Genomic DNA, 23248 nt, shown 5'->3' on the forward strand with positions numbered 1-23248 from the left:
AATTGACTACGTGAACATTTTATAAGTTATACAAGCATGAATGTTATCCTCTTTTTTACAGTGGTGGATCTTTTTCCCATTCAGATGAAGAATAGCTACACAGACACATCTAGGAGTAATAGTGAGGGGTATTTCCTTTGGCTGATTAGGAAAGGTTATTTAAAAAGGTGTTCAGATTGAAGGGCTAATTAATTATTTCAAAGCATGTAACAAATCTTTTGTCATTTGGATAACGCTTGTCCTATAACTATTTGGAAGCTATTCTTGGAAAGTTGTAAGGGTTGTTGGCAGGCATTGACAAAGTCTGTCGGCATATGTGACATGGGATTAATTGATTTGGGTTTAACTACTTCTCAGAGGACTATTGAAATCCATTCTATGCTCTTTTACCGAGCAGATAAATCAGCATCTAAAAATGTTCTTTTCGGTTTTTAGTTCTTTTTAGCGTTCCCATTCTCCCATATTCTTTCATTGTAAATCAGCTCATTTCTATTGTAAAATGTATATTGGTACAACACTGACGTGGATATTATTTTAAAATATAGTCTGACTCCAGAACTACCTAAAATATGGACAAAAAAGAAGGAAGGAAACAGTAAGGCCCGAGTTTGTATGTGTATATGTATGTGTATGTATATAGTATATTTTTTTATCCCACCTTTACTATTTTTTATAAATAACTCAAGGCGATGAACATACCTAATACTTCTTCCTCCTCCTATTTTCTCCACAACAACAACCATGTGAGGTGGGTTGGGCTGAGAGAGAGGGACTGGTCCAAGGTCACCCAGCTGGCTTCCATGCCTAAGGTGGGACTAGAACTCACCGTCTCCTGGTTTTTAGCCTGATGCCTTAATATCAATATTAATTAATATTCCTTCATCAAAGGCTATACAATGTCTTTCTTACTCCACCTTCCCTTTTAGTGAAGAAATCTGGCCTTTGATAGGGTGATCCATATATTAGAAAACATGACATTCTGGCTCTGGGTTCAAGCAGTCTGCATTCCCTAAGATAATGCAGGTATCCTGATCCCCACATAAAGAGCAGAAATACAATTCCAGATAGATTTGTTGTCACTGCCAAAGCATAAAACACAAAATCTACTCCACCAGTGGGATGATTCAGTACATCATTAAATTTAATTTTTTAAAAAGCCTTCAGTTATAGAAATCACAAAGGAAAAGGGGGGAGACTAATTAAAAAAGCAATATTCTGCAAAGAACTCTACAAGCACATAAAATAAATTGGGTCAATACAATCTAGAACTGGATCCTGAAATGAGAGGTTGCAATCATTAAGATTGAAACATACATTTCTCGCACATTTTTTAAATTATCTTTTTTTTACTATTCCTAAGGCAGCTGCGTGTAAAAAATAGTCTTTGATTAAAAACGTTGCGGTAAGGCTGTTGTCAGGGTTAGTGACAGTGAGTGAAGCTTTCAACAAGAGAAGCCTAACACCTGGACCTTGCAGATTAAGGAGCAGCCTCCAACTCATCCAAGGGGCCACTGAGGATTAACGGCAATTGTTCTCCCCCTGGACTTTGTACATCATCGAACACTAGAGCAACAAAATCAATCTCTGACATCTGTTGCGAGCTTGCAGAGACAGCAGTGGCTTTCTGTCTGCCTTTCGAGCCCCTGAAGCAGAGCACAAGGGGAGCAAAACTCACAGACAGTTTCTTTCATGATGCTGAATGTCAAGAGACAAGGCGTTAGAATACAGAACCTTGGAAACTGTAAAAGCAGCACTCCCACTCTCCTTTATGAGTGAATTCATTCAGGCAGGGTGAATGAATTGTGAGTTGTTTGAACCTCTTCTTCCCAGAGAGCAGACTGAAGGACTGGTTTTTTCCCAAATAAATGGGACGCTGAAGCATCTACTTCTGTTAGTTATATTTTTGAAATACTCTTTTCTTTCTAAGCCTCATCAGGTTCTCTGCGCCACCCATCCAAGCAATGACTGATCAGTCTACATTTAAGCCACAGCCATCTGTTGGCATTATCACCTCCCCATCTGCATGTTCTCATAAGTAGTTGTCCAGCTGCCACATTTTCTCCTTGAAGCCACTCCTATTTCCTTCTTCTCTGACTGAGCCTCTTCTTTCTTCTCCCCCAAACTTCATGCTCTATATGAAATGTCCTGCTTCCTTTCTCCATACCACACCCTTCTCTTTCAGCTCTCTTGATGACTAGGTTGTACCAATAGAGACAAATATGTGTAGCTCAGGGTTGAACTGTGGAGTCCTTGGGGTTCTCTGCGTTTGGTTCTTTTCTTGCAAATGTTTCATTACCTGGCTAGGTAACATCTTCAGTGCTAGAATGGGATGGGGTTTGCTCTCTGTTTATATACTGAGGCATGCCCTGCCAGCATTGGTGGGGGTGGGGGTTTTGTTTTGCTCCTCTGGTAGTTCCTTGATTAGGGTATTGTTCACTGTTTGATTGTATGTCTGGTGGTAATCTTGGTGTTAATCTCTGCTTATCTGGGGGATGACTGCTGGTGAGGAGATGTTCTGGTCTTTTGTTTTCTTTTCTATTGTCTCTTTTGAATAGTGTGTAGATGCTGTTTATCTCTGTGTGTCTGTTGATTGCTGCCTTGTCTGAATACCAGGCTTCCAAAAATTCCCTTGCATTTTTGGATTTAACTTGCTCTAAAATGCTGACAGTTTCCCAGTTAAAACTATGTGGTCTATTGAAGGAGACGTATAATTGGGATAAAGTCCATGTATGCCTATGTATCTGAGTGAGAGGGCTGTAGGTATCCATGTAAGACTGGTTTGTGTTCTTGCATTTTTGCATTTTATATAAGACCATGAGCACTTCATCTTGTCTTCCATGCCTAGCAGTCCTCACAAGAACCAAATGCAGTCAATGTCCCCCTCGCTCAAGACTGCATGCTTTTCATTTGAACATCCTCTTGCAGCTTATAATCCCAATGATTTAAATGACAGTAACTTCTTAGTAGACCCCATACAGGATAGAATTGTGAGACATCCCTAAAGGAAAGCTATCTTCTCTCATTTAAGAAATATAGAATGCCAGAATTTTAGATGGATGGATGGATGGATATTAGCAAAAAAAAAGAAGCACTGAAAATGAGCTTGGGAACAGTTAAATGTGTAGAAGAAACATCCTATGGATTTCTGTGAGAGCATACTGGAAAAATGGACTCTACCCATGGCCCAGAAGATTCTTAAGAGGAACATATGATTTTGAAAGTTGCATGCAGAAAATAATTATATTAAGAAGAGGAAGGAAGGAAGGGAGGGAGGGAGGGAGGGAGGGGTTAGTTTTAAAAACTACATCTGGGAAATTCACATCAGGAAGAATAATGGTGAGGAGTGGGCACTGAGTAAGGTGCTTTCTGCCCACTGTTCCTGAGTTTTCCCTCTCCCATTATCTTTCTTCCAAGTACCTCCATTTCTCTTCCTCTTCTGCCTGTGCTCTCAACTTTAGCATGTGCTACAGATCCATAATCTCTCCCAACTATCATATTTATTTACTTATTTGTTAGATTTATATCACATCTTTCCTTCAGGAGCTTAAGGTGGTATACATAATGTTCTCTCTTCCCATTTTTGCTCACAAGAAAAATCCTGTGAAATAGGATTGAGTTGAGGTTGAGTGAAAGGACAGCAATTGGCCCCAAAGTCACGTAGTGAGCTTTGATGGCTGAGGGTAGACTAGAATTTGGGTCTCCCCAGTGCCAATCCAATACCTTAATCACTACACCATGCTGGCTCTCAACCTTACTTACAACCAGTGCACACGCTCAGACTTTCTCTACCATTCTCTACCATTCGCTCTCCCAACTTTGCCTCTGTCTCACCAGCCACAACCTGCACTTATTTTTTCTTCTACCCACTAGGCACACTCAAATTCTCTTCCTCACCTACCATATGCTCTTCCCAGAAGCTCAATATATTAGGAAGTTGCAAATGAAAATGGACTGTCTGAGAAAAAAAGAAAAATGAAAGAAACAATGGACTGGAGTAGATGCTGGAGTGGAGTTATACTGAGCTACAAATTTCAGCCACAAAAATTAAGTTTAAAAGATGTAAATGGTCTGCAGGTCAAGTAAAGATGCAGTAGTTGCCCACAAATCATAATTCACAAATTTAGACATTCATTTGCAACCTGGGTGATTATAAGGAAGAATTCACATTCGAGTGAGAAAAAAATGATTTATGGCTATGAAGCTTCCAAAAGCTGCATTTAAATTTGTTGGTACGTACATCAGATATGAATAAAGCCTGAATCTAGATTTTATTTAGGTGTTTATCCTGAAGAAATTTATCTTTTTAAAGAGGAGGCAACAGGACTGTCCAATAGCAACTCTAAGCAGAAGAAGAGGCAGAAGAGAATTTCTTGCTAGACTCCAGGATTCCAGAGAAGTCTTGGGTGATGTGTGATGTAACAGCTGATTGACAGAGGTCAGTGAGCCTTCTGGATACCAAGACAGGGAACAAGGAGCAACATGGGAGCTGTAAACCCTGCAAACATTATGAGAAAACTAGATATTTATATCAACAGCTTCAACTTTCTCCTCTTTCTGATCCTTTGCTGGTTTATTGGTCAAAGTTGGGTCTTTTTTATCTTCTTCTCCTGAATAGACCTTTCACAATATGCTCCCTATCTGCCAGTCAGGAGCTCCTGTTGTAATTTTGAACATCTCACCACTGGTGCTCTTAAATTACTGCTAAGAGGTAAACTGAAGATTTTGGCAGAGCACAGAATTTAACTTAAAAGTTACTGGGGGACCCCTTGATATTTCCTGTTTTTATTGTGGTTGCTTTAGACAATGAATTTGGGTTGGTATAGAACAGGAAGAACACAGCATGGGATGACTTTGAGGTGGCTAATTATTCCATCTGCCTCCACTGTAGAAAAGATCTGAGCAAGCTGAAATAATGAGGCTACTTTACTGCCACAAAGCTGCTTAAGAAGGCATTATCAGTCTGTCTGCTGGAAGCAGAGAAGCGAGCAGCAAAAGACTGGTGAAAGAGGACAAATAGTTATCCAGCGAAGAACAAAATTTAGGCAAGTAGTATAGACTTAGTAATCACTCCTACTACTGTTTTCTACTGGTGCAGAGATACCAGTAGGCACATACGTTGACCTACTTGCTCGTCTTCTGTCCTCATTAGTCACCCCAAAACAGTTAACATCCGACCACAGCCTAAAGGTTTTATTTTGACCTATGCAGGGGATTATTCTGTAACTCATGTACCTCCAAAAAGGGAAAATAAACACCACCCCAAATTTTATCTTGGGATTTTCTTTGCTGCTTATCAAATTCAGACAGACTGGGAATTCTTCTAAGTTCAAAATGATAGGCAGATACTTTCTTACAGTTATGGACCAGCTCAGAAACAAAGGGTGAGACAGAAAGAAAAAAGCACAGTAAGACCCAGTAATTATAAAATTGGTGTGGTCAAGATGTGACGTATTTTACAAATAGTAAAACAAAACTGGTCCACGTTAAGATAAATGAAATCCCATTGCTTAGATAGCAGCAACTGTAAATCAAACGGATTCTGGTGGCCTGGAGATCTGACTAGGTGGGGAGATATTAGCTGCAGCCGGGCATCTTTATGATGGGAGCAATGTAACAAAATTTGGATTAATGTTTCAGCAACTCCTTCACCACCGGGGCAAAGTCTTTGTTCCAATGGGATACCCCATAATTACCCCTCAAGAACATCTGTTGGGAGGACATTAAATCTTGCTAGAATAAGGGCTCTTCTGAATTTGGGAACCATTATTTGGCTTAGATATCTAGCCAGCTTGAAAAAAGATGAATGACTACCCAAGAACACATTTTTGGGTATGGCAACCAGGTCTGACTAGGCTTCCAAATCCATGGCCTTAAGTTCAAAATGTTGACCACAATCTCAGTTAAAATTCTCTTTGCATGCACCCCACTTTAAATAGATTCAGGCCATTCCTTTGTTGTAACATAATTCTTATTCAAATTTCAGCTTTCTGGTACTTTATTATTAAACCCATTCCTTTCCCATTCTACAATCCTCTGAGTAGCTTGCTGTTTGCCTTTTATTTATTCAGTATCTATTCAACACAAATCTTAAATTAAGGCAATGAAACTTTGTTAACTGAAGTAACAATGATCATGTTATTTTATATATGTGTCTGTGTGAGTGAGTGTCAAGAATAGCTTAGGCTGAGGTGGGATAGGATAGGATCAGACAGGTTGAGATGAAGTAGATAATGATTGATCTCTAATATGTGTGGACAACTTAATTTTTGGGATTGTTGCACAGATTCCTAAAGTTGTTGACCTTGATGTGATTCAGCAAGGCATTCATATACTTTTATTTACCTACATTTTTTTAATACAGCCCATTCAGAAGATTCTGGATACTAGGTTATGGTTTAGTGATGAATGTACACACAGGATCACTTAATACAGATGAAGCATGTCATACTTGTTAATATATGCTAAATGCGAGTTCCCATTTTTCAAAGGTAGACCATGCAAGAATGTTCTCTGTGTGTATTCTATCTACCATCTATTTCACACTGCTACCTTTCTTTTTAATTGCATTATATTCAATGGATATATGGATATACCTTGTTGAAATAAAGAGAGGATCCAGATGAGATGACTCCACAGCCTTGTTCTGGTTTTACAATCTCTCCGCCAATCACTTCCTGCCATTCGGTTTCCAAAGTGTTCAGACTCTCAAAATCAGACATGATAGTTGAAGGTAGATTATTTTCAGGATGACATTCAGTACCTTGATATCCAGAATCACATCTGCAGAGAAGAACAAATACATTGTATGCACGTGCAAGTATCTACGGCATGAACAAATAAATATGCAAGTAACTTTTGATATGAACATGTATAATATACAGAGTTAGATGGCTCGTCACACCATATGAGGTAAGCAAAGTGTGAGCAGATTTGTTCTCCTACAATCTAAATCTCATTTAGTGTACTAGGCACATTGTAATCTACAGGCTACTTATGGCAAACTAAGATTTTCTTAGGTATGTTTTTCATAAAGAATCCAGTAATATAATACTGAAACAGACTGAAGAGGTACAAATCTGAGTATACTTCAAAATTACATGTAGAGAGGAACAGTCCTGGCAAAAGTATGTCTGGTGCCGCAGTGATGGCAACTCTGGAGGGAAGATTTCTTATATTTGGTCAATATAACTTGGTCATACTTTCCCATTAAAGCATCACATAATCATGTTGTGTTGAATACGTAATTATTTTCACATCACAGTCCTGCTACAATACTATACTGATCTCTTTATACTATAAACTATGGAACCATAGGTATAACTTAGCAATTAAATATTACTTTTGCTTAACATGTGCAAAAATGTCATGGACAAATCGATCCACAGCTGGTTTAGGGTGGTGGTTTGTACCCAACACCTATATTGGGGGTGGGGAGAGGCTGGTCCATGCAAGGAACAAAACAGGCCTGTTTTATTCCTTGTTTTGTTCATGGTTGGGGGCAGTGGGAAAAATGCTAAGGACATCAGCAGCAGGGGTCAAGGAAAGCAAGGGCACCCTTGCCCTTTTCTATCATTCCAAGATTCACCGCAGCTGATTGTCTGAATTTAAAACAGCATCAGAGAGATAAGATACCTAGTATAAATTAACTTCAAAAATGGTTCCTTCGGACCTCTATTTTTTGAAACAAGCACTTGCAAAGTCTTCCTCTCTAACAGCAAACAAACATGGGATACCTGCATATGCCATGATCACACCAGCCATGCCCATTGCACATGTTTGGACACTGTTGTCCTATGTAGATGTTGTCTAGTGCCCACTCATCTTGAGCAGTGTAATAGCACTGGCTCCAGCGGAAACGTGTTGCACTGGACCTTGAAAGAAGAGTAAAAATTGTGGGGTCACTAAAAGTGTGCATAAATCTGCAAGACAAAAGAGAAGTTTTCTAGTCATAATGATACAAATTGACATTCAGCTTAGAATATTCCCAGCAGAACTCCAGAGAGAATCACAGATAAACTTAATTTCTAAATTAAAGCAATAGAATTAGTTGCACGTGTTCATGTAATTCAGTAGCGTTGCAAGAAGGCTCCATTCTCTTAACATTTTCTTGACTCTAAATTAATTTTTTAAAATAATATTTACACTGGTGTATCAAATGCCTTTCATTAAGTATTTGAGGATGAATTCTGAAATGTCACAATAAACGTTACTACAATCAACTCATTAAGGGATTTTACCCTTATTATTGTTTTATACTTTCCTAAACACTTTTAAACTCAGTGAAGATTGAGTCAGACTCTACTTTTATCAGTGATGCTTTATTAGTAATTAATAATCAAAGGCACACACATTTGGCAAATAGAAATTTGAACAGCATTTTGGCTCTATAATGCTCTATAATGTACAAGATTTGGTAAGAAAACCCTTACCAAAGGAAGAATCTTGTATACTTTTATGGAGTTCTATGATGGTCTCACAAAATTGCATCCTTTTTCAAAAATTAATCCCAAATAACCAGATTTACTTGTATTGTCATTCAAGTACATCAAAGTTGAATGTTAAATATGTAGAAAAAGCCATTTTTGCTGCTCTTTAGCCAGTCAGACAAAAAGGACAGTTTAGGACGTTAAGGAAACCAGTCCAGGAAAATAAGCTTGAATACATATCCTCAGAAATTCTCAATGACCATCATTTGGAAAACTAAAGTATTCACTTGTGAATAATGTTGCTTCGTTAGCTTCCAACTGTTGAATTATTCTAGACCAGCTTTATTGCCCCAAGCTTTAAAATGGAAAAATAAATTAGAATGAACTTTTCACTTTCCATGGCATTTTCTAATCAATATTCAGCTACTGTTTTTCAGGAGAAAATGTTCAAAGCATCCTTATAGATGCAGAGTTAATGTGTAGGGTTAGTTATCTAGATTTAACATTCCATGGAGCATGGAGTGTATCAGAGTTGCTCATAATGGTTATAAATGACTAATTCTAGTCGATTGCATTGGTTACTCATATGTGAAGGAATCCCTAACTACATATAGACTCAACAGATCAGAAACTTCTAGTATTTATATTGTCAATGATCTGAAGATAATGGATCATTGATTCCTATCTTAGAGGTCTTTTATAGCTTTACAGTAGCATTTTCAGAAGTCACTGCAGTACTCCAAAGGAGAGGCACAGCTCAGTGAACGAGCTGAATTTACAACTTGAGGCTAAAAGAGAATAACCACAAACTGTATCATTTCAAATCCAGTGAGAAACATATAACAGTGTTTGTGTATTAAATGCAGTCTGTTTTTCATTTTGAACTCCAAGAAAAGTACTTCATATTGTTTAATTGTTCCTCAGCTTGATTTGTTTTTGTTTAAACGAACAGGTTAACATTTTTTTTAAAAAGTAGTAATTTGAGAAAATGTGTTAATTCAAAGTCACAATATATCAACAGAGATTATCCTGGTGATTTTTTTATTTTGTGTCTTTGGAAAATCTTTCCAAGCGAAAATATTATGAATCTGTTCTACAATTTCTACAAGGTTTTCAGTGGCAAATATAAGATGTAGACCCTGCAGGCTATAGATGATCAATCTGTGGCACAGACAGAAATGTGTAGATCTCTCTATAGCATAGAACTACTCCTGGATTCCTTTTTGACCCTGCGGAATTGCTGACTCTAGAATGGTTCTATGCTATAGAGAGATTTACAAAGAATTGCTGAAGAGAAATATCAACATCTGCATAAGAACAATGGTGGGCTTGATTTGTGACTTAGCTTAGTTCAATCATTCCTGGATATAGAATAAGAAGTCCCTTCAGTAGATCAGAACTGAAGCAGAAAACTGGGCATATGGGAGATTTCCCATTCAGGAACAGAATTACATGATTCTGCCCACTTCGTTTCATGGAAATGAGAGTGAGGTATGTCAGGAGAAACATAAAGGTAAGTTGAATGCAGTAGCAATAGGTTCTTTAAGAAATGTGCATGGTAAAAGAAGAAGAGACAAGGTCAAGAATGAATGATGCTCAATGAATGTGGATTGAAGCTGAGTGACCAATATGAATGAAAATAATTGAGATGGTTTGTTTATATAGACAGAATGAATGAAAATCAGGTTGCCAAACAAATAGATGAAGGAAGTATAAACGGACTGAGAGGAAGACAAAGGTCAAGCGACTTGTAGTTAGATGGAGTTGACATTATCTTCAAAAAGAGAGAAGTGAGAAGCTTACAAAACAAAAGACAATAAATATGTTAGTATGCAGACATGATGGAAGCAGAGAAAGGTATGGAGAGGTCTATTTATGTATTTATATATTTATTTGTTATTGAATTTATATTCCACCTTTCCTCATGGAGCCCAAGATGGTATACAAAGCACTCTCTCCTTCCATGGTGTTGATGTAAACTAGATTTAATTATTTTTCTCTTATCTCCTGCCTTTAATGGCTTTTGCTTACTATGCATTATTCTTTTTTGCAGAATACTGCTTACCCAAAAGGAAACAATATGATGGATATATACGTATCTCTGATAAAATACAGTTTGTGAAATATAGAGGGAAGTATGTCAAACAGCTTGTCTTCTCTTTATCTAACCAACCTATCTATGTTAAATTATTGGTGTTCCAGAGGTAGGTGAATTATTTTAGCTATTCCAACACCAAAAAAATGTGAGGAGAAGATGCACCCCTAATTTACCTAGTACATCTCAAAAAAATTTGGAACATACATAGATGAATATCCAAGTGAAATAAACATTAAGAAAGGTTCATATCCAAATGACCAGAAGTTGTAGATCCTGTTCACTTTTTTATCAAGTGATAAGAAACACCCAGTTCTTTATTATTCAAGTATTTTTTCAGTGGTTTCAAGTTTTTTAAATGTGACAACGCAGTGTATATATGAAGGCAAGCAAATCAGCTGAGTACTTATTTACAGAAACCTAAGGAAAGTACGTTCAGCATTTTCATGAAAAATTATCACAGGGTTTGAGATAATACAATTGGAGAGATACATTCCAAAATCAATGCCAGTGAATTTTGAGAAACAACACCATGCTATGAGCACTAGCAGTATTTCTGAAGTTTTGTCTTTCCCTCATGTTTTCAGAGCTATATGGTACCATCAGATGAAATCAGCATACAATGATGACTATATTATACAATACTTGAAAAATGTTAACCTACCTGGTCATATTTATTAAGAAACTAAAAATGAAAAATTACCATCTGCACTGTTAATGATACAATTATGTTGCTTATGCAATTACCATAGAACAAGCCTGTGTGGCAATATCAAAATTCCATTCAAACATGAATTACAATAATATATGTCACATTTCATAATGTTAAAAAAAAATGTTTTACATTTTACATGGTGAAAACTGTTTTTCTCAACTAGAATATCCTTTTGGTTTTCTTACTTCACTTCATACTGAATCAAGTCAATGTCAAATTCATACTTTGCTCATACTTTTATCACTACAGAGTCTTAAATTATTCCAGTTTTTAAGTACATCAAATAGAATTCACTTCAAGCAAAGTACAAGCTATGTTTTCTCAATAAATTTAGAGTAATGTTATCTTTTTTGTACATTATTAAGGAAGCCAAAGGACCAAGGGCCAATGAAATTATGTTTTCTACCTTCTGAGTAACTGTTAATTACATTTATCCAATTATCCTGCAGCTCAGTCATTAGGTGTTGATTTGTTTATGAAGGCAGCAACTGGCAGCTGTTTGCATCTCATTAAGCCAGTTCTTATGTTAATGCCTTCCATAAAAGTGAAATTAATTTTCATCAGCATTAGAAACATATAAGTCATGTACAATAAAGTCCAGAAAACAGGTGCATCTGGCTGATACTTCTAGTACAAGTTACCAGTGCCATATATTTTCTAATGTATTTTCTTTTCAAACTCTGGTCTGGTAATAAAAAGGACAGTCTAAAAGCTGGTAGATTCAGATGCCCTGCAAGTACCTGTGTTGCTGAAAAACCAACAAGATATTCATGATGGTTCGTGCCAAGGACATCACCTACCTGAACTGTTGGGATGCAGGGAAAAGAGGATGGAGAAGTATTTGGATCCCCTGGGAAGCACATGCATTATTTAAAGATGGGATCTCCCTAAATCTGCAAGACCTTTCAAGGCCACAGAATCCATTCACATAAATGTCAGATTTCTTTGGTTAATTTGTTTAGTCCTTCACACAATAAAGGAAAAAGGGGGGGAGTGCCAGATGAATTTAAATTCTGGTCCCCATCAATGTCTGGCTGAAACGGCTATGTCTGATAAGACCCTGAGAACATTTCAACCGCTGCTCATCTACCAAAAATATTCAACATTTTTTTTCATAATATAATGGCATCCCTTGAAGAAAAAAAAAATGGATAAGATATATAAAAGAGGTGCATCTAAATGACTGACTGTACAGAGAAAAAAATAAGTAATGAATGGATTGCCTAGCTGTAACTGTGGTTCTTATAGTGGTTATCCCGGAATTCATATATGGGTTCTGCACTTTTCCAGAGTCCCATTCTAAACCTACAGATATTAGAAATTTTGGCAGGGGCCACGGTCCCTAATGCAACTATGGGGGAGGTATGTGAGCCTTCCCCTTTGACCCCCCCCATCACTAACCTCACTTTCTGAAACTGGTATGGTAAGCTTTGAGACAGATGGGTTGTTTAAGATCAAAAACATGGAAATGGGGAAGGAGGGCAGATATTAAGAATTCCCAAATAACCACTCAAAAAAATCACAGTTTCAGGTAAGTAACTGGTTTTTCTTCATTGTGAGGTCAGTGGTTCATACACGTGGGTAATGTCGCTTATACCCTGGAAGAGGTTGGGTGCGCACAAGGACATAAACAAGAAAGAGTGGCTCTCCAAATGTAGCATCTCCTGAAAGATCAACATGGAATAAATGCAGATTGCTGTTCATGGAAGGGAATATGCTGCAGAAGCCTATTTTTTGCCAGAACCTAGTAAGGCCAGAAAGCCTTATATTCTTTTGCACACTTCTCGAGTTAGGTGACAATCGGGAAGGCTTAATTCATGAGCTCTTTGTTAATTTTAATCAGGCAAGCCAGGTCAGGCAATGCTGCCAAATCTGAACCAGCTGATAAATTGGATCTTCTGCCACCTGATCTGGTGGCTCTATGTCTACATTCAGCATCTGATCAGTATATATATGTATTGGTGCAGTCAAATCATTGTTGGCTCCCAACAACTGCTGGACAACTCCCTGAAGTTTTCTTGGCAAGATTTCAGATGTGGTTTGCCATTGCCTCCTTCCTAGGGCTGAGAGGGAGGAACTAGCCCAAAGTCATCCAGCTGGCTTTGTGCCTAAGGCAGGACTAGAACTCATGGTCTCCAGGTTTCTAGCCTGATGCCTTAACTACTACACCAAACTTGCTCTCATTTGTTCATCTGTTCGGTGGGAGATTGAAAGATCGCTGATACTGAATGAAGTGCCTGATGTCCAATATGCAAATCAAGAAAGAGATGGATGGGGCATTAGAAACAACTGAAGATTTTTTAGAAGCACCTGAAAATCACTCATCCTATGGATGATCACCCAGAGAACATTTCTCCTCTATTTGGGGAAATCTGCAGATCCTTAGTAGAAGTCTCAGGCAGTCATGCAGTGGTATCGAAGGAATAAGAGAACCGTGTGTTGAAGACTGAACTGGATGGGGAAAAAACAGTGGCTTCAAGTGAGGTCCAAATCATGCATCATCATCATCTTTTTTGCCAGTTAGCCTTGGATGGGTACATAAATTTATCCAGAGACTTATCCCAATGGCAATAATATTGCATTCTGGTCACCCAAACTGTATGCAACTAGGAAGGTTAACCTTGATCAAGTTAGAGGAATCACCTGATATAAACATCTCCTATCATCCGCATCATTATTGGTACCTAAGATTGAAAAATGGGAGGTGAAATCTTCGAGACATGGTTCCATTGCCCCAGAACTGATAGTCTTTGATGCCTACTCCAAAGAATTGTTCTTAAATGAGAAGAGCCATTTCATGGAGCTTGTTTTGGAAAGGTCCAGCAGAGTCTACAACATGCTCTTCTCCAAGGTAGAACAGGGACTATGTCCATGAAGGAAGGCAGGTTTCCACCTGCTGTGTTGACATTTGTGAAAGAGGGCCTTCAAGGACATAGGACCAACCGAAGAAATGTGACACAAAGAACAACACTATAACAAATATCCAGGAAAATGAGGAACACATTGGAAGAGCTGAAGTAATGAGCCACAACTGAAGCAGCTATGCCATTATATGGAACTACATTGAATGTAATGGAAGATCTAGAATCAAACCCATACCTGTGTATGACAGAGACCAAATGAAGAACTGTACTGATATATTCCAAGTGCTATAATGCACTTGGTATGAAAGTAAGCAAAGGATAATAATGCTAAATGGCCAAATAAAGGAACAGGATAATATGACGTAATTATAACGTTCTAAATATAATCAAGTTCAAAAGGAAACCAGGTATCCCCCATTTTAGCTTCAAATAATGTGTTTACTAGGAAATATGCATTCAAGCTCAAATGGAGAACATACCTATATTTCTATGTACATATATAAAGCTAAGCAGTTACAGTATTACCATGTTTTCTGGGGTAAAAGGACTGTGATTCTCCTCCACTTCGTATATTCACTGGAGTGGTAGATACTTGCTGGGGTAAATTCTTGACAACTAGGCATACTTGGAAGACATTCCTTAAGCAAACACACAGACAAGTATATGAAGATCCATAGGAAGATATTACAATGAATTACAGTGTTATTTAGTTCCCTGATACAATCACTTGATGTTTCTGCAACAAATAAAGTATTTGAGAAGATACGGAAGCAACATTATTTTGTGCAGGGATTGCTAACTTCTGTATTCTTTGGAAACTTTTTATATTTCAGATACTAGGATTTGGGGTCAGAGTAAATGTACTCTGTTTCTCATTGATGGAAATATAATGAAGCTGATTACTGAAAAATGTTTGACAGGGAAAGTGATACATATGTTGATCAATTATATCAATACCCAGTAGTAACAGGATAGTTTGGGGACTATGGTGTCTCTAAGCCATCAATAAAAGTTAACTATTTAAAAATATATAAAATAACCTAACTATAATGTGCTTGTTTTGGAGACAGAAATAAACAACAATTAGCATTAAACAAGAAATTTAAAATTTTAAATTCAATTTTTACTCTGTGTAAATGTGTTTTCTTATACATTTTAACTGTATATTTATTTATTGTTTGAATATGCTGTAAGCTGCCCAGTCCCCCCCACTGGGGGGAGATGGGCAGGGATAAGTTTGATAAATAAATAAATAAAATAAAAATTCTAATCTTCTGCTTATAACCACAATCCAAGAAGATTCTCTACAACCAGAAACTTGAAGAGACTTCTGCACATAATCATGATTTAGCCTTATGTTTGAGCTGAACCTATAGGTGTATGTTGACTTCTGGCTGAATCACTTTCTAGCATTGTCACAATTCCTCCATTAGTTTCTATTTCTGACTTAAAACCAATTTGTGGTATGTTGGTTATGCAGCTTTTATATCACTCCACTATTGCATAATGAAAGCCAGCTGTCTGTCTGTCTGTCTATCTATTTATCTTTCTAATAATCACAATTATTTCACAAATGTTCTATGTGAAGAGTTATCTCCCTTAATCAGACTTACCTCTTGAACCAGATGCCAAGTAAGGCCATGGTTAGTGGAATATTCCAATTTCACCTGGTTGTCCATGTGGGGAGTGTATTGCTGGCCACAGCCCATCACCAAGTTGAACTGAATCATATATGATGCTCCAATTTGCATAGATTGTGTTTCTACATAGCGCATGCTAGAAGCTAACTTAGAATCTCCTGTAAAACTGAAAAGAATAGGAAAGAAGTAAATATTTATTTTTGAAATAGTTGAGAAGCTGCAATTATACATGAACGTGAGTTTTAGCATCACAGCATGAAAGTTCAAACATATAGTGAAAATAAATAAGATAGAACTTACTATAGTCATAGACCAGCATGTCCACATAAATTCCATCAAAGTTCATAAACATGTGGAGTAATGAACACATGGAGGATCACAAATTGCAATCAATAATTATAGCCCAAGAAAATAATTAGTTTGGTATTGTGGGGTTTTTTATTGTTAGGTATGGAGACAGAAGAGAAAATCTAAGAAGTGAAGTGGTGGAAAAACTCTTCAATTTTGAAAAAACTACCCATCATACTTCCTTCATAGAGAAAAAATCCTGAAAGGAGAGGGTTTCAGCAGATAAGAAACACTGCAGTGAATGAATCCAATCACTGATGGTGCACTGCAGTGAACAAATTATTTGAATCAAGTTTCCTATCAGTCATTGAACTTTCTTCCTTTTAGAGCTTCAACTTCCAATTTCCTCCATTTTCCCCCACAGCATGCATGAACAAACATACATCAAAGCCTTATTCTTCCAAGGCACTAATTTCATGCAGACTTGTCTAGAACAATATAAGACACCATGTCTCATACTTTTTAATGAGCGAACTCATCTTTTTCAATGAAGCAATTCTGAAGAATTGTTTGTGAAAACATCTGCCTATAATAGCAACTTATGCAAAGCAAACAGTCTAGATCTCTTCTCCTTTTCTCTCCAATATACAGAATCTTTCATCTGTATCTCCCTTATGATCTTCTGAGAAAGATCGGTAAGACAGTTTTAAGAGGTCTAAAGATGCCATGTTGATAACACCGAATTGATTCTCTTGCTACCTTTTCCTAGCATCCATCTTCTTATCTCAAATGAAACCAGATAATTTGTACGATTGCTTGTCTCCAGTTATATCATTCTGCCCAACATGGTCTTCCAGGCTGGACATGCTCCAGATCCCCTCTTTGTACCAGTGTAATCTGGTAGGACCTAGGAAGTATGTTTTTTCTATAGCAGTGCTCACCCTTCGGAATCATCTCCCCCTGTAGAGGAGTATGGAAATGGCCTTGAAGAAGACATGCAGCAACCATTGGAACAACATGAACATAAGCCTAGAAAAATAGGAAGGGGAGAGAAAGAAACTCAAGATTGCCCCACCTTGGCTCTCTCTGCTATAAGAGGGAGGGGAGGGGAACCCCTGTCAGGGTTTCAAGTATTGATTTCCACAAGTGCTGAATACAAACATGTATTTCTTGCAAAAAAGTAATTTCAAATTTTGAATTTAGTTTACTAAAAACCTATCTTCTCTTGGAAGGATGTTTGAGGACTTCCACATTCCAGGAAGCTATAAAAAAAAGACATGAATATACAAAACATATATACAGGATAGCCAATATTTCCACGGGTCAAAAAGAAGGTAAAAAGGATTGTTTTTTAAATAAGACTGAAATCATGTTGACATAAAAATGTACAAACAAAAATATAAAACACCAAATAAAATTTTAAAAAAGAAAGCAAACATTTTAAGAACTCCATTGACAATCCAAACCCCAAACCAACTCACCCACTAAATCTCAAAAAAGTAGGAAAAAGGAGGGGGGGAGAGAAAGCAGAATGGCATGGATCCCCAGAAGACATACGTTGAAACTATGGTGCAGACACTCCCCTCACCTTCCATAGCTAAGATGTTCAAGTCCAACTAAAATAATTAGATTTTTTAAAAATCCCCTTTTTCTTGTTACTAAACATGCCCCGTTATTAAACAAGTTGTGTTTCTAAACTATTGGAGGAAGTAAATCCAAAGAAATCATTATCTTCTTATATTTTCAATCCAAAGTCTCAGCTTGTTTGGGCAGTAATATCAGAGGTTGGTGGATCTGCAAAACTGGCCCACAACTAAGCTGCGTGTGATGAATGGAAATAGAAGCCTAAGCAATAAGCTGTTTCCATCTTCAGCTTTTATTAAGCTGTGGCTTATGAAGAGAAAGCTAATATCGTTATCCACTGACCAACTAAATTATTATTATTATTTTTTTGTCTGCGCTCAGTCATTACTGACTCTGCAGTGACTGCTTTGGACGACTCCTTTGCAGTTTTCAAGGCAATTGTTTTTCGGAAGTGGTTTGCCAGAGCCTCCTTCCTAGAGCAGAGCCCAGCTGGCGAGTGCAGGAGGCGGGGTTTCCGTTGCTTTGCGCCCTTTTTTGGGCGAGCGCGGTTTCGCGCTTACCGGCAGCTGCTCCCGACTCCCGTGCAAGGCGCCGCCAGCATTTTTCCTCCCACCGGAGTGAGAGTACACATTTATCTACTCACGTGAGTTTTCGAACTGTTGGGTTGACAGGAGCTGGGGAGGAAACAGGAGCTCACCCTGTTTAGCGCGAAGGCTGGACTCGAACCACCGAAGCGTCAGCCATTTCTGGCCAGCAACTTTCAGCGTCATTAAGCCGCTGCGCCACTGCATCCCCAACTAAATTATAGAGCTGTCCAAAATTAGAAGAAAACATCCAAAACTGATGGGGGAACTGATATTGTAGATTAAACAGCTGCTGACTTCTGGGGAAGCAATGGCGCACTGAAGACGGCTTCTCTTTTTTGCGGAGCTGACAACCATGGCAGAATGAGGAGCCAAAGAACAAATTGGCCCCTCAAAATTCCTCCCCAGATAAAGGGGAGGACCTGAAATCACCCATAGTGCTACATACAGATGCTCACCGTGATGAGACCATAAAACAGTGGTCTCCAGTGGGTTTTAGAGCTCTGGGAGACAGGAGAGTCAGTTTTGCCCAAGCCATGGTTCAGAGCCTTCAAAGGAACACTGGGTTCACCAACTTCCTCTCTTAACGACTTTTGTAAATGGCTTGTAAATGGCTTTTTGAATATTAAGAATCTTCAGAAGGACAAGTTTCATCACACTGGATGATACTCCTTCAATCCTCAGTGCAAGAAGTTTCATATAAGTTTAAGAACTTAAAGAACAATTTTTTTATTCAGAAATAAGCAGCAAAAGTGATTAGAACGTTGATTTTGAAATGTTAATAAACAGAATAAGGGGTCAGATTGACTGGAAATAAGATTTTGAAGGTAATTATAAGAATCCTTCCTGTGGTTTGTTTAAAAACCTATTAAAAAATATATGAAGATTTTGAAACTAAGTATGAGAAAACTTTCTATGGGAAATGTGGATTAGAGAAAAACATGGTAAGAGGAGACCTTGAAGGCTGGTTACTAGGGGTAACCAGAAAGAACTGAAGATTACAGTTAAAGGAGAAGACCCACCAATACAGAATGGAGAAAATAATTTTAACTCTGGAAGAATTCAAGGATATTTGGCAACAAAGTACTCAGAACCTTCTTTTAAGATTGTCTGCTACAATAAACGTGGGTTTAAAAAAGGAGATAGCAGAGGATACAACTGAGAATCAGGCTGCTTTGGATTTAAAAATGAGAGGCTACAGGCAAGAATGATACTGACAAAGATGTTACACAGGACTTACAAATGAAATTGCCTGTTTTAATAGCTAAAAGGGACACACAAATAATAGTGACTTGGATGTGTGGATTTCAACTCAGCAGAGCGACTTGGACAACTTTCTTATTTTGGATATACAAAAGAGATGCATTATACTTATGAAGGAGTTCTTGAGAAAAGATAAAGAGATAATGAAAAGAAATCAGCTTTTGGGACACTACTTAAAAAGGAATAAACATTAAGACTGTTAAAGGCAAAACAAAGGATTATAAAGTTGGCTTATTCAATCAAGGTTAAAACATATATGTTTTTTTCTAGTAGCTTTTAATGGGTTTTTCTTGACCAGGACTGAATGGCAAGGCATTAAAGATTTGTTTACAGATAAGATATGGGAAGAAGAGATTTTTTTGTTCTATTTTTAGAGAAAGTGATAAGGTATGGTGTTAAAATTGAAGGAAAGTGTTAAACTTACAAAGGCGTTTTTGAGGGGAGACAAAGAGAAAATAATAAGAAATTAATTTGTGGAACATTAGTTGAAGGAATTAAAGATTTTCAATATGTTGTTGTTTCTGGTAGCTGCTAATGGAATTTTTCTTGATTAAATTTGAATGATGAGGCTTTAAAGATTTGTTTATATGAGATAAGATATGGGAAGAGATTTTTTTTATTTTTAGAGAAAATGATAAGTCACTGTGTAAAGTAAAGGAATATGAAATTGATTTACTTGTTTAAGGTTAAAATATACATATTGTTAATTCTGATAACTCTTAATGGACTTTTGCTGAATAAAACTGAATGATGAGGCTTTATTATTTGCTAATAGATAAAAGATGAGATAGGAGATGAAGAGATTCTTGACTGAAATATTATAGAAAGTGATAGGTTACTGAAACTGTTTGTACCAGTCTTGATGAAGGGGAAGTCATTTCTTTATACAGTGGTACCTCGGGTTACGAACGCCTCTGTTAACAAACTTTTCGGGTTACGACCAGTTCTGGCCGCAAAAATTTACCTCGGTTTGCGAACTCCGCCTCGGGGTACGAACAGGATACGCGGCCATTTTCCCTCCCGTGACACATGGTCGTAGGGAGGGGGACTCTCCCTCCAAGCAATAGCCGCCTCCCTGTCCTCCACGCCAGAACGGATTAATGGTAATTACATTGAACCTTATGGGGAAATTTCCTTCGGGTTGCGACCAATTCGGGGTGCGACCAGAGTCACGGAAAGAATTAAGTTCATAAACCAAGGTTCCACTGTATATCTTTTTTCTTTATTTTTTCCCTCTCCCTCCTTTTTCTTCTCTCTGCACTTTTTCTTTTTCTTTTTTATAGCTTTCTTAGTTTCTAGTAGTTTTATCTTTGTATTTTTAAACTTCAATAAAAAGCAGATTAAGCAGCTGCCATTAGAAACCCAAAGTCCTGAACGAGCTGTTAGCTTATTAAAGTTATTGCAGTAATTACAGATCTAGAAGAAAAACAACTAATTTTTTATTGATTTTCTATTCAGAATAAAAGTGAAAAGACATAATTTGCTTCACAAGCCAGTTCTTTAATTTTTTTTTTTTAAAGGAAGTGACTTAGGCAAAGAGAAAAATAAGTATCAGTCAGGAGTGGATTTTCTGAAACGCAAGTTCTTCATACGTTCTTCTTCATCTCCATAGGTTGTGCAGAGATTGGCTGTATAATTCAGCTGCATTATAGACCTTAAGTCTCCATCACGTCTTCCTCCAATAATTCTCCAGAGCACCCACTTACTGGTGTTTCATGGCTAGAATTTTAGTACGTCTTTTTTGTCTGAAGAAACATGTGCTTGGAATCAATTTGAAGACCTTCAGAAGGTAGCTTAATATACTGACTGCATCATCAAGGAAGAGCAATCAAATGCTCTCCAGAAATAATGAATCAAGAGGAGGTTTGTTATTAACATTCTTTGGGGAACAGGTTTGTACTTGTGCATTTAATTAAATGATGTGCATGTTCAGAAATAGTCAGCTTCCATGGGTGTTCTCAAAGTAATCACTTCCCCTGCAAGCTGTAGACTAATTGCTCCACTTGGGAATGATAGTAGAGTAAGTGCCAGCCAATAATTGTAGCTGGTGAGGCATAGTAATAGGAGTTTTACAATTACTGCACTTTGCAATCTATTTTTAAGTACAGTGGTAAACTATATGGATACAAATGAACTGTGTTAGACAAATCCAGCATATTAACATAACAGGCAGAATCCACATTTTTGCAGCAAACTCCCTCTTTTTACCAAAGTATTCTTTTTCTGTCATATCTGAAAGATTTGAATACATCTTCTCAGTGGGCATAGGAAAGTTTTGCAAGCTCCAGAGAGTTTCCAATGTTAGTTCTGAAAAGGCTTATAATTCCCTGGACTACATTGGTTGTAATTAGGGAGTCCTCCTTGCCCCATACCCAAGAAGAAAGATCATTACCCGCGGATATAGGACTGTTACAGGAAAGATTCTTAAGTCCAGGGCAGGAGGGAAACATGAAAAAGAGTAACTCCAATAAATCATGCTAGTTAAGCTGGAGACTAGCTATGACAAGCTTTCAAGTCTCTGTTACAATACCCAACCAGCAAAAAGAAATTTAAGTAATCCTGTTTCCTCAGTTTGCTTGCCTGTGATACTATGATAACTCATGTTATAATTATTTTAATTTTTTTTAATCTGTTGAATTAATAATTAAAAGTAAATACAGGTAGCACCATACAGATAAACACCACTACAGTAATAGCGTACATGATCTTGTTTATAATTGGTTACGTGCATTTGTACATAAAACATGAAGGGGAACTTAAGGAAAGGAATCTTGTACAGGTGTACATACTTTTGAACCAGGCACACATAAACACTATAGAAATAAACACTATATACACAGCTGATGACATTTGTATGTAATGTTAAAAGTTATTCAGGGAACTGCACCTATTTATGATCAGAGCAGCAATTATACTAGGGTAGTATCAAGTTAAAGTGAATTAAACCATAGGAAATATTGAACCAGATACAGTCAAACTATGTGTGTATGTATGTATGTATGTGTGTGCGTGTATATATATATACGTATATAATATATATATACACACAGTTCATACAGAATAAAATTACAATACAGTAACGTGTACAATATTGTGATTATTAAATCAAATTCCTATTTACAAGTACCAACTGCCTGCTTGTCATTAGATATTCCATAAGACCCTTTCATTGTTTTTACACAAAGAGAGGGAAGGGAAAGAGGAGATAAAAACACTGGCTTCTTAGAATAATTAATTACGAATACGATAATGATCAATCCATCTTATGTATTTTTGTACCTTTAACATATAAGACCAAGAGGCATCGAATCAAAAGTGAAAAGAAAACAAAGGTACGATACAAAGCAACACAGTCCTATACAAACACTGTTTCAGACCCCAACTGACAGATGAACAGCGAGATTAAATCAATTATTCACTGATCGTGACATGGTTGGCAGACCTTGGAGGTACTATGAGGGTTAATTTCTTTCTCTCCCTTTCTCTTCTTATTCTAATGCATTTGTTGAACAACAATGAATGTTTATTTTAAAGAAAGGTAACTATTGCTCTATATAAATAATTAGAAATAACTCCATCACAATTATATGGAACCATACTTCCATAAATATAACATCACTGTGCAATTCAGCCACTCTAACTTTAGAAGGTGACCTCCCTTGTTGAGTGTATTCCAGATACCAGCCTCAAGTACTGCATGTAGTTAATGCAACAAGTTCTTTTATAGTTAAATTAATTTACTACTATCCAACAGCTAAAGGAAAGGAAATCTTATCAGCAAGAAAATTG

At 37.2% G+C, this 23248-nt stretch overlaps 1 protein-coding gene across 1 annotated transcript in view; it reads right to left on the reverse strand.

Annotated features, from left to right (window-relative positions):
* The window catches only part of RELN (reelin), a 320681-nt gene that overhangs the window by 84547 nt on the left and 212886 nt on the right, over positions 1–23248 (reverse strand). Inside the window, exons 21-24 of the mRNA XM_088134961.1 lie at positions 15714–15906; positions 14626–14738; positions 7734–7871; positions 6594–6780 (exon numbers count right to left, since the gene is read on the reverse strand). Of these exons, the coding sequence (XP_087991087.1) occupies positions 6594–6780; positions 7734–7871; positions 14626–14738; positions 15714–15906 (631 nt within the window). The remainder of the gene's footprint in view (positions 1–6593; positions 6781–7733; positions 7872–14625; positions 14739–15713; positions 15907–23248) is intronic.

The sequence above is a fragment of the Python bivittatus genome, unplaced genomic scaffold (assembly GCF_059951505.1).
Source record: "Python bivittatus isolate LINGU-HERP-01145 unplaced genomic scaffold, Pbiv_v1 ctg000120_np1212, whole genome shotgun sequence".
Classification (NCBI taxonomy): domain Eukaryota; kingdom Metazoa; phylum Chordata; class Lepidosauria; order Squamata; family Pythonidae; genus Python; species Python bivittatus.